This window comes from Eleutherodactylus coqui, chromosome 3 (assembly GCF_035609145.1).
Source record: "Eleutherodactylus coqui strain aEleCoq1 chromosome 3, aEleCoq1.hap1, whole genome shotgun sequence".
NCBI lineage: Eukaryota > Metazoa > Chordata > Amphibia > Anura > Eleutherodactylidae > Eleutherodactylus > Eleutherodactylus coqui.
Window position 1 is genome coordinate 109370069 of NC_089839.1, and position 12712 is coordinate 109382780.

The 12712-nt window shown below is 40.7% G+C and overlaps 1 protein-coding gene across 3 annotated transcripts in view; it reads right to left on the bottom strand.

Moving 5' to 3' along the window:
* Positions 1 to 12712, bottom strand: part of SYNE1 (spectrin repeat containing nuclear envelope protein 1) — a 575530-nt gene that overhangs the window by 21622 nt on the left and 541196 nt on the right. For all 3 annotated transcript variants that reach the window (XM_066595961.1, XM_066595958.1, XM_066595959.1), the window contains 6 exons: positions 11947 to 12280; positions 11203 to 11271; positions 7953 to 8095; positions 5387 to 5513; positions 3554 to 3765; positions 525 to 725 (listed from right to left, as the gene is read on the bottom strand). In XM_066595961.1, coding sequence (XP_066452058.1) covers positions 525 to 725; positions 3554 to 3765; positions 5387 to 5513; positions 7953 to 8095; positions 11203 to 11271; positions 11947 to 12280 — 1086 coding nt within the window. The remainder of the gene's footprint in view (positions 1 to 524; positions 726 to 3553; positions 3766 to 5386; positions 5514 to 7952; positions 8096 to 11202; positions 11272 to 11946; positions 12281 to 12712) is intronic.

Genomic DNA, 12712 nt, shown 5'->3' on the forward strand with positions numbered 1-12712 from the left:
ATTGCAGAAGGGGTGCGGAGCGGACGGCTTCCGTTGACTTCAAGGAAAGCCGCCCATGCGGAATTCGTACAAAAATGGAGCCTGCTGCCATTTTTCCTCCACTTGCGGAAACCGCAATTGGCTTCTGCAAGAGTTCAGGAATAATCGATCTCCCATAGCATGCTATGGCTGCTATTTGCTGCGGATCCATGGTGGATTCCGCAGTAAATATCCATCAGTGGGCAGGAGCCCTAAATCTAAGCCTTTAAAATTGTGCTATATTATATACACAGTATGAAATTTGTTCCTCAGTAAATAGTGTATAAATTGGGGAGGTTGGAGGGGCTAAGCATCTTTTCCAACACCATAATGTGTCATTAAAACTGCAAAACATGAATTAACCTAATCACTGATGAGAAGTCTGTATGCAAAATTAGTAATACAATTGTTTTCAGTGAAGAAGCTTGTGTTCAAGTGTAATAGTACCAAGCAGCAGGACTTTCCAAAAAAAGTACTCTGTAATAATAGTAAGGCACATTATAGACCTGGCACTGCATTAAAGCATCCTGTAGTGAACAACGCCAATCCTCTAATGTGCTGCCCACACGGTCCCATCTGAGGTTCATTTGTCTGAGCCGCTCTTGAAGCTCCCTGCTTTCTGAAGTATCTGCCTGAGTGAACTCTGAGCTGCACAGGTTAATGGACAGGACAATAGCTTTCCGACCATCCACAGCTTTCTGAAGTTCCTGGAAAAGACAAGTAGAAAATAAAACGATGGTTACTTCCATGAATCCAGCTAAATGATCATGTTTAATTTCCAACTGAACTATACGATGGCATATGATATAAATGTACTGTAAGCACTGAAGGCCAATTCTTAGTAAAAGAACAGAGCAAACGGTGGTCTCGCCCACAGAAGCAATCACATTCTGTTACTCTTCTACTGAGTGTTCAAAATAAGATGGCAATGACAAAACACTTGTTTCTCTCTCAAATTGACTTCTAGATACAAAGTTGGGGCCTGGCAAGTTGGTCAACATTGAATACAATGTAAAAAGATTTATGTGCAACTTCTTTCACTATTAAGTATTGGTTTTTTGTACACGTCAAATACTAAATCTGATATGTGGTGACAGTCAATAACAACAAGCTTCTCCTTCTAACCTCAAGAAAACACTGCTGTGACAATTATAGTTGGTGTTGGTACAGTGTAACAACTATTCACCTGCTAAGCCACTGATTATGATTGCTTAACAGAAAAAGACTCTTTAGGCTGGGTTCAAACAGGGTGGATTTGCCACGTAAATGCCGTCCGGAATTTGGCTGCGGCAAATCCGCCTGCGGCCGCTAATCCGGGTGTTGGGCAGCAATGTGGACGAGATTTCTCAGAAATCTCGTCCACACGGAACAGCGAATCCGTCACAGCAAAGCCGGCGTTGCGGCGTGTATTCCCCGGTTGCAGCATGCCCATTCTTTATTTTTTTTTGTTGCGGTAGCGCTATCCTCTATGGGAGCGCCGACCTCAACGGAAAAGCGTGCGGCCAAGCCGCGCCAAAACCCGCAGATAAGTGCCGTGGGTTTTGAAGCAGCGCTTTCCCGATGGAAATCTCGCGTTTTTGCTGCAGCCAAACCGCAAGATTTCCTCCGGGAATACGCCGTGTGGGAACCCAGCCTTAATGTGAGGGCAATTCTCTACATTTGTTACAATTAGTACACGGAAACAGCTATGCCATGCTTTGGGGATATTTAGCCCTGGAAGACTTGTGATGATAGATGGTAAAATGAATTCAGCAAAATACTAGGAAATCCTGGAGGAAAAAAAAACCCTGCTGCAGTCTGCAAGACAACTGCTATTTGGGAGAAGATGCATCTTTTAGCAAGACAATCCCAAACATAAAGACAAGGCTTAACAGGAGTCACTCAAAAACAGTAACATACGACAGTGGCTAAGTCAGCCCATGCCTCAGTCCAAATGAGAAGTTCGATTGGATTTGAAAATAGTGGTTTACCGAAAGAGGAATAGGAACATATTCCACGTACTAACGATAGAGAGCTATCCTCAGGGGATGTCAATTCAGAGACACAATGGAGTGTACTATTTGTAATAAACATTGATCATTGAAGAAATCTGTTTTCATTTTGAGTCTATTAACTGTTTATTATCTCTCAAAAAGCTTACATTGTAAAAGACTTTGCATTCCTGGTTGGGGGGGGGTTCATGTCTGCATCGAGGCTTCCAGTTTCCTGCTCCGTTCGGGGATCAGGAAAGAGGAATCTCTGTGGCTGAATAGATCCATCTTAGGACCCCATTAACTATAATAGGGTCCGTTAGCGTAACGCTCAGCTGCCCAGCTTTTAACCGAAAAAAAAAAGAGCTGCATGAGCTGGATCTACGACGGAATCTCCGACCAGTGGTTCCAACGCAGATGTGAAACCGGTCGTATATGTTGTCACTGCATAATTTCTACAGTGTAGCAGCCAATTGCTTTTTCTATGAGCCAAATTGTTCCAAGCAGTTAATTGTGTCAGACATGTCCTACACAGGTGTTAGTTATCAGGTCATAGAATTAAGCTTCTTTAACGGCTGCCATACACATTATTAGACAACAGTTAGTTGAACCCGCCAATTTCAGCAGAACTGGCCGTGTATGGTGTCCTCCCCATTTTTCCCTGATAGATGTTGTCAGGGAAAAGAAGGATTGGGCACACTGAATAAGGGTGATAAGCTGCCGCTAGAGCTGTAGCTTTCTCAGCATGTAAAACACATGACCGGTCAGAAGAAATGAGTGTTCATGTCTTTAAGGAATTCAGAACAGTTGTTGGTCGAATCAATGTGTCGTCGACAGGTATTGAAGGCATATGGATGTTGCGCTTGGTTTCACCAATAGGAGCAGATTTATAAAAAATTTCTAAAAACACAACTGTCTTTGTTGTTCATAATAGCCAATCATAGCGCAGCTTTAATTTTTCACGAGTGAAATACAAAATAAAAGCTGTGTTGTGATTGGTTGCTATGGGAAGAAATTTTTTTCTGTAAGACAGTTTCATAAATCTGCACTGGAGTGTTTTGGGTAAAACCACCATTTGTAGCAGTGGTACACATGTAAAAGGGCCAGTTGGGAATGATGCATCATAGGTCCGACTAACATAAAAAATTAGGTATTTATGATTGTGAGCAATATTTTTCAAAACTGTTTAACAGAAAATCTGGCCTTGTTGCCCATAACAACCAATCAGAATGCAGACTTAAAATTTCTTAGACTTCAGTGCACAAATTAAGTTGTAATATGGTGGTTGCCACGGACAAATGTTTGGTCAAACAACTCTAGTGAATGATATATTAGATAAAATATAATGAGATAAATGAACTTCTTGAAATCCAGTATGATTCATAACAACATATGTAAAAATGAAGGGTAAGGTAAATAATATTTGAGGTCAGTACAGTCACAATATCACAGAAATAAAATGTGGACGAAAGGGAATTGTGATACAGCATAAAGAGCTACAGACAAAGGCTGCTGCAAGATGGAAAAGATTACATATAGGAGCCCTTATGGCCCTAGAGAGTTACCTTCAACTTCTTAATCCTTTGCTCAATAGTTTGTATGTCAGTACTTGTGTCCAGCCGCTGCAGCTGTGCGAGCTCCTCCTCTGTCTCTCCCAGCCAATCCCAAATGTTGTCAAGGTCTGACATAAATTGCTGCCATTGCTGAAGTTTTTGTTTCATTCTGAGCTCCTTATTAAGCGCTTGTGCTTGGATTAATTCCCATCTCTCAATAACACCTGAGATGTTAGAGGCATCAAAAGTCAGAGTATGGTCTCACACCAATGACCCGCATGCAGCTTAAACCTCACCCACCCATGGCAGCCAATGGCTGGAAGATTTTGTTGGCAAAAGGGCAATATTACCAGCAAAATCTTCCAGTCCCTGGCTCTTGTTGATGGGCGGGGCATTGACTGCATGCGGTTACTGCAGTGTGGGACCAGATCCTAATAGTCATAGGAAAACTGATCTCTGTAGACATCAATACATAAGTACAACAGTATACTACAAGTATATAAGTACAACAGCAAATAAAAAAAAATAAAAAAAATCACTATTTAAGCAGAAAGCAGAATGTTCTGCAAAAAGATTTCCCCCGTGATTTTATCAGCATAGACTGCCGATGACGGCCTGTCATTTAAGTTTAAACGTGAACATGGAATCCCATCAGAAGACAAATCCATGTGAATTATTTTATTGCTATGTGTTATGAAAGAAATGTTGAATTTTAGGGGACTATTGACCCTTTTAATTTGCACCACTGCAGCGTCTTCCACTGATGTAAATGGCATCTGTGCCTCCAATACCAAACCGGGCCACTGCACAGTGTACAGAGCTGTCTGTTCCCTGCACTAGACAGCCCACTTACCCCCTTCGTCAATCAGTTACTGATGGTCATCACAATCTTTCAATGCTGGAAAACTGAATTTCACACCTCTGTATCTATATGTGCCGCCTTTTTATTTTCTTGTCTCTGGTTACAGTGACAGATTAATGGAGCAAACTATGATGGAGTTTGGCTTGATGGCTTCTCTTCTACCCATCACCATTCCAGCTTTCAGAAGAACATCTGAATAATTTGTGACAAACTGATTGATATAGGTACACTGCTGAATGACTGCAGCATTTCACTAAGGGCTATTTCACACGGGTGTATATGTATTTTGGTCCGTTACTACATTGCGTATTGATGGACCTAAATACGCCACTTCCCTGCGTGATTCTGCCCGTCGCCAGGTATTTTTTATTACATGTGTAAATACGCAGCATATTTATGTACATTTAAAAAAGGACATAATCCATCGATTAAGCGGATTTCAGTGGGCTATTTCTGGGCATAATGTGCACCAAAGTAGGACATCCTATGTTTTTTTTACATGACTGAGCTGTGAATGAACCCAGTGAAATCAATGAGGTCTTTTTACTGCATAATACGCTGCAGCTTTATGTTCGTGTGAAAAAGCCGTAATGATGCAAAATAAATTGATCTGGGGAACCTGTATAAAAAGTTTAATACAAAGTTAAAATAGGCTTAGAATAAGACAATAATGGTGTGTACCCCAGAACTAATGTGGTATCAAAGACGCCCTTTCCACAGACCCTACTAGGACATATAGACATCACAGAAATGACCCTTAGCGGGGGACCTGGCTTTATGAGACAAAGAAGAGAGCCTCTCTGTGTCTGCACCGCCGGCTCTGGAGGACCTGGTCCAACCATGCATCAGATGGATAACCACCATGTAATACTGCATTTTTCCTGCTGGTCTAAATAAACCTGGCTGGGGCAGTGACTGAACTGTGTAGTAAAGTCTACAGGAATGCCTCACCCTCTGTAGTACACATGTCGTTCATGTATTACCTGCAGACTGGCTCTCTGTACTATTCAGATTAATGAAGCCAGACAGCTTCTCCTCTTCCTCTTTCAGATTGTCGCTTACTCGTCTCACACTATCAATGCTGCCCCGACATTCTCCGAGGAGCTTCATCTGGTGAACACAAAGAAAAGGAAATTGAGTTAATTTTCTCAATTCTGTTACTTTCTATCAGGGTGTACGTGTATAAAGTGACTATATGTAACACATTTCTAAATGTATGGCTCCATTTTTTGTGCGTTTCATTAAAATTTATAATATGGGAGTGAAGATAACGAAGATAATAGGCCGAAGGGATTTTTCTTCATAAAATATCACATAATAACCCCTTAACCCCTTGAGTGGCAGGTTTCCTACCACCCTGTCGTGTCCACCAGGGCAGGTTTTTTAAAATGGTCTAATCATTGAATTTCAACTAATTTTGCAGTTGCGTCTCAAGAGCCATAACTTTTTCATTTTTCCATTGACATGGCCATATAAGGGCTTGTTTTTTGCGGGACAAGTTGTGATTTTTTAAACAGGGGGGAGGAAAAAAAGAAATGGGGAAAAAAGAAAAAAAGGGGCCATGTCATTAAGGGGTTAAATAATGTATTAACTTCCTTCTCTGGGTCATTACGACGCATGGATACCACATGTGTGATTTTATTTTTGATTTTTTACAAAGTAAAGGGAGACAAGTGTTTTTATTATTTTTTTAATTATTTTTTTACTTTTTTTTTTGTCCCTTTAGGGGACTTCCACAGGGACCCATCAGGACCCCTGATCACATTCTGGGGGTCCGATGGTGACAGCCCTTTACATGCTGCAGTGACAGCCCTTTATATGCTGCAGTCACATAGACTGCAGCATGTAAAGGGTTAACACAGCAGACATCGGAGGTTTTCTCTGATCTCTGCTGTAAGAGCTAGTACCCAGCTGTCCTCTCACAGCCAAGCACCAGCTCTCCCTGCCACAGAAACCATCGGCTTGCTTCTGACAAGCCGATGGTCTCTATGGCAACCTGTAAACAAACCAGTGCAGGAGATTGCCGACATATCTGCAATATCTTCTGCTGGTTTTTCAAAGCCCTTGCACTGCTCTCTGTGGGTCTGTGCAGGCAGAGCACAATGTCACAGCTTGTGGCATTGTGCTCTGCAGCTCCCATAGTGATACATAGCCCGGAAATCTTCCGGGCTGTATCGCTATGAGCAGTGGAGCTCGTCCCGGAAAATTTCCGGGCGTGCCACTCAAGGGGTTAAGGGTAAATATACGGCGCTTGGCTCTAGGTTTTTTACCTGCTGATAGCAGATGTGCGTCAAGGGATTAAAGCTTCTGCTCCTACAATCAAGCAAGAGCAGGATGGGTCTTCAGCTGTCAGACACAGCCAAGGACCCAGAGGGGAAGGCAGAAGCAGTTTTCAACTGCTTCTACCTTCTCCTTTCCAGGCTACATAGTGCTCAATGAGTGCTATGTACTAAAAAGTGAGAGCATTTCTTCCACTATGCGACTCAACAATCACATAACCGCCAGGTGTTCCCTAGCACAGCAGAGCTGAAGGGTCCTAGTAGACTACTATCTGTTAGTGACTACTATCACTACAGGGAATGTTTTCCCCTGTAACCGGGGCTCCTATAGACGCCCTAGGTCTGAAATAAAAAAAAAATACAATAGGATTGACCCCTAGAGGTCTTATATGATGTCATGGGGGGGAGGGGCATAGATGGTAAAAAATTGTTAAAAAAATAAGTAAAAAAAAAAAATTCTGAATAAAAATATATTCTTTAAAAAAAAAAAAAAAAAGACCGACCACCGACGCAACCAGAACCGTTGCTGTATGCCCCCTGTAATCCAAAACTATACAACTTATATATGAAAACGTAGAAAAACAAAACGAGGACCCATCTATTTACTTTACTTTAGCATAGACATACTAATTTTAAAAATAAACTAAAATAACTAAAAATACCCCCCCACCCCCACCCCCACCCCAAAAAATTAAACAGTGGAAATAAAATCTGTGAAAAAAGATACACTAAAAATAGCCCTATAAATCACGGGGGGGAAAATACAGCAAAAATAATTTTGGTAGCTGAAGAAAAAAAAGAGCAGTAAACATGGGTAAAAAGCGTCTGGTCCTTTAAGACCAGAACATCTTAGTCCTTAAGGCATTAATAATGGAGAAGTATAGAGCAAAACTGAGTAACCTCCAATATTACTCCCATAATGACTTGACATATTTTTCACTATTTTTTATACTGAAATTCTGTAGGTGAATGTATAGAATGATAAGTAAATGAATCTGCAGTCCGAATAGGAACTTGGTCATAGTTTCAAAGCTGGACCTATGTTGGACTCAATATTCATTTAAGTAATTCTAACTAATTACATTTACTTATCGCGATATCTTTAACAGTGTTGTACTTTATGTGACGCTATCAATTAAATCTGAAGTCCCAAACTTTAAATCATTGATTCTGCTTTGCATGGGGATTATTGATGATGCAGACAGCAGCTCTGACATTTTAGAAGGAGTGGTATGGAATAAACACAGTGGTTCCCTGGGGTAATACTTACATAGCCGGTGTAACTTGAATCTAGCTCAGGTCCAGTGGGGGTCCTGCTGCGAATGACATTCTCTGTCTGCTGTAAATGGAAGCAACTGCTGTCCAAAGCTTGGTCTAGTTGACGCATCTGTGTGTCTAACAAACTGGACTCTCCTGAGGTGGAAAGGAAACAGTTGTGTCAATCTACTTCTGAGCTCACCAACTTTTTACATGAATGAGTCATCCGATGTATACTGAATGGCCACTTTATTAGAGACACCCGCCTTTTGACAACTGGAACATTCCTGTATTGAAGTTAGAGTGCGGCATAAAATCAAGTGAGCACATTTTATGTGGATCAGTTTCTGTGTGAATTCTCATTAGATTAGAAAAATCCAGGAATATAAGTGACTTCGAACAAGGCATTGTCATTGGTGCTAGAATAACCGGGTCGGCATGTCAAAAACTGCCAACCTTATCGTTGTTTCTCATGCAACAATGTCAGAAATATACCAAAAATGATTTAAAGGTGGCTTCACATCCGCACTGTAACCTCGAAGGTTCTGTCAGAGATCTAGCACAAAACACCGGGAGGAAAAATGCTGCATTCAGCGCTTTTTCTTCTGGTAAAATGCTAGGCAGCTGAGCAGAAACCGTATGGACCCCATTATAGTCTATGGGGTCCGTTCAGCCAGACGGACCCGTTCGGCCAGGGGATTCCCCTTTCCTGCTCCCCCAAACGGTACCCCTGCAGCAGATGTGAAACCACCCTTACTGAGGAAGAAACATGCAGGGAAATGAAATCCAGATGAACAGGCGTTTCACAGTCAAGCAAACTGCATCTGAATACAATGGTGGTGCTCCAACTAACTGAACACACAGGTGCCGTTCCTTACCACGGATGGGCTATAACTATAGATGACCAGTTTGAGAGCCATTACTATCTTAAGAGAAGCAGAATGGCCAGATTCCAGTGGGCAAAGACATGCGAAAACTGGACCTCTAAGCAGTGGAATACATCACCTGGTTAGATGAATCCAGTTTTCCGTGGCATTATGCTGATAGGAGGGTCACGGTTTGGCACAAGCAGCATGGATCAGTGAATCTTCCTGCCATCTACTCAAGAGTACCTACATCTAATTTGCGTCAACTGTAAAAAGCTATCCTGTCCACATGAACCAATATTCCTATGACCAATTGCTGCAGTTCTAAAGGCCAAAGGAGGTCAAACATGCTACTAGATGGGTGTCTCTAATAAAGTGGTCACTCAGTGTATAGAAAGATCTAGTGTAGCTAGCATGCAGAGAGTACCATTAGTAATATATGTACATTGTGTTAACAAGGAAGCCAAAAAAATTAGTTGTGAGTACTGTCCATCCTCTATATAAGTAAAAGGCCCTTTTGCTCCGGTGGTATGTATTCAGGAAAAGGATAACCGACTCATGACATCACTCCTTCTGGTGGCCAGGAGGACCTTCAAGATGTCTATATTACAGGACTGGTTCAGAAGATAAGACCAGAGTATTCAACGGTTGGGTTATCAAAGGCGAGAGAAAACTTAGATTACCGCTGGTTGAGATCATCTCATATGGGGGACAAAAAAGGACTTATCTTTTTTTGCTGTCTAGACTGACAATTTAACTTACAGATTACTTTGATCATTTGTTTCTGGTCAAAGTGGCCCCGGCTCCTGAATTCTTTTTCTTACTGATAACTGGAACATATTTTCAAATAAACTGATTTTCATATACAAACTGTATGCAAATGTGTCCTGTTTTTATCTCATTAATTTATATGGACTTTGATCAACAACATTACATATTACATGTTGAATGATTCTGAGAACTGTGGTGAATCACAAGTGAATCATCTATTTTAGAGACTGTATATAGAACATTTTATACAGTCATTTACTTTTCTTAATGTCTTCCAAACTCCCAGATGTCACCTGATAGAGACCCTGACCTTTTACTCAGGAAGTAAATGTAAATGGTAATAGCCTATATTGATAGTATGTAATGCAGTAGGCTCTTCAGTTAGCCATGGGGCTTTCAGGGTATGTTGGAAGTTGTAGTTGAAGAAAGATGTACCGCAGCAATTCAGTCCCTGATACTGCAGATTGTGGTGTAGTTCTAATACACAGGATGAGTAATAACTAGTGTGTGATTTGCAAATTACTCACCGGTAAATACACTAGATCTTGCAAAGATTGAAGATATATTATAAAGTCTGAGTACAACTTGTTCCTATATAAATTAACTGAAATTGTATAAACTCAGAGAGGCCTTTCTTAAAGGGGTTTAGTCATTAGAAAAAAAAATCAATACCGTATCTTCTACTCACCGATCTTCTTCTGGCTCCTCCAGTCCCCAGGGTCACGTCACATCCAGCCTGCTGGATCCTCTTCTTCCCGTTTTGGAGTGTCAATTAGCTGCAGTTCACTTCCTGCAGAGCAGTGAACACTACAAATGACATAGTGTTCACTGCCTAGCAGGGAATGCCATATCCTCGGCAGCCTGTTTTAGTGCCATATCTCGCCGCCAGGGTTTCATAGCGGTGAGAAATCGTGCATGCACAGTCATACTAAAGCAGGCTGCAGAGGATTCGGCATTCCCTGCTAAGTTCATTGTCCTGCAGGAAGCAGAATGCCAGTAATGCACGCTTCGTCACAGGAAGAAGATGATCCAGCCGACTTGTGGTGAGGTGACCCGGGGGACTGGAGGAGCCAGAAGATTGGTGAGGAGATGATCTGGTAAGAAGAGTACCTGGGGAGGAATAGGTAAGTATTGTTTTTTTTTAATGACAGAACCCCTTTAACAAAGTATATTATTTTAGGTCAATAAATCAAGCATCATTAAAATCTCAGTCTTAGCTTTAATACGTCCTTCCCCACTTCTTTTGTGAAATAAATGTTCTTTTCAGAGGTTCCCTGTTCTGAATATCATGTTTAGGGGTAATCTTCACAAGCTCTTGGAAATTAGGAAATCATAATAATCAAGGTCTATAGATAAGGTTGTGCTACAAGATGGAAGTTTCAGGCAAATCCTGGAATCCTCTTTTTAAGCAGACATTGGATTTAATAAGAACCAGAAGATTGATAAAGAAGAGACGTTAGGACTAGCTGAGTGATTAATTGCAATGATAATGTATTAATAGTTCTAGAATTAACATGCAGTATGGTGAAGGCACATGAAGTCAGCATTAAAGTGATTTCTTGGAAAGCTGTGGTAAGGATTGTGCTACGTCTGTGGAGTTATCTTGTATATCGGCATTTAGCCTACCAGTGGACTGTTTCAGAACATTCTCAGTAAGTTTAATATAGGCTTCAGGACTTTCAGGAATTTCTACATCTGTAAAGATAAAGGACAAGCTAAGTATGTAGGATACGTCTAAGCTTCCTTCATCCAGTGTAGAGTTAGTTATCGTACGCCCCACTACTGTCTCAAGTACTGTAATATTTCTTAGACAGTGTGGCACATATTAAAAAAACAAACAAATCTGCACTGTACTCTAGCTGAACATTATTTGGAGGTCTACGTCGTATTTCTAATTTACTAATATACAATTCCAATATACTTTTTGATATTTTAGATTGGGGATGTTATTTAGTCTGTAAATAGGGACGTGTTAAAGGCAAAACCACAGTTACTTAAAAGACTGCAGAAGAAATAACTATTTTCTTCGGTACTAAACAGGATTGTCTTGACAATGCCTTGATAAATGCCCCAAAGGGCATGCTGGGATTATTAGAGGGTCTCAAAATCACCCCACAGCAGAGCCGGAGTGGGTACTCACAAATAGTTTGTGTTTGGAGGAGCTACAAACGCAAAGACAAAATCTCTTAAATGGTGACTTGCACTCAAGTAATAATTAACCATATGCTTTAAAATATAAGATATACTCATGAAATTAGGAAGGCCAGTATAAACTGTAGATTAACTTTAATAGTTGTGTAAATTATAATTATATACAGTAAATGGAAATTAAAAGGAAGGAGCTAATAAGAAATGTAAAACAAACATTACCAGTTAACCCTGTGGCTCCTTGAGAGAAGTAATTTTTGACATGTTCATCGTCTTCATCATCTGAGTGTAACACTTGAGAAACTGCCGTTTCCAAGTCCCGACTGAGGTCATAATCATGATCCCATTCCAGGGGGATAGAGTCCACACTTGCAGGAGTATCCCGACCTGATCTTTCACTCCTCATAGGAACAATTAGTGACAACGAGTGGTTTGAAGAGGGTAGAGGCGAGGGTGAGCCACCGGCAGTCTTTGTGTGCCATGGCAGATCAGACAGATCTGCTGCTTCATCGCCATCCATTTCTCGGTCAGAGAAGTCATGCTCATCATCCGTCAGCTAGAGGAAACAACAGTTGGCAAAAAAAAGGATGTGAGAGGTTATCTACTATTAAGACATTTAAGCATATCTTCAATTTTGCAGTATTGGTACAGATGCTTCAAAGAGATTATGAGCTTTAATTACTGATGCAAAGTACAGGTAAAGCAAAGCTTAACTTAAGTGTTATGATTTTCTGCAACAAGCTATCTTAAGCCATTAAAAGGCTATTGATCTCTTATCTTAAGTTGGAAAAGCCATTGTAAAACAATCATAAGGGTAAAAAAACAGTGGCACGGAAATGTATCTTAAACGTGTTTGGCCCCAAATTAAACTTTGCTACATCTATATGGGTACTTTTCACAGTGTAGACAGTTAAAACTTAATTTTTATTTATTATATATTAAAACCTGGGGCTGGAAGTCCATCTGTATTAAGCTAAAATATTATAAA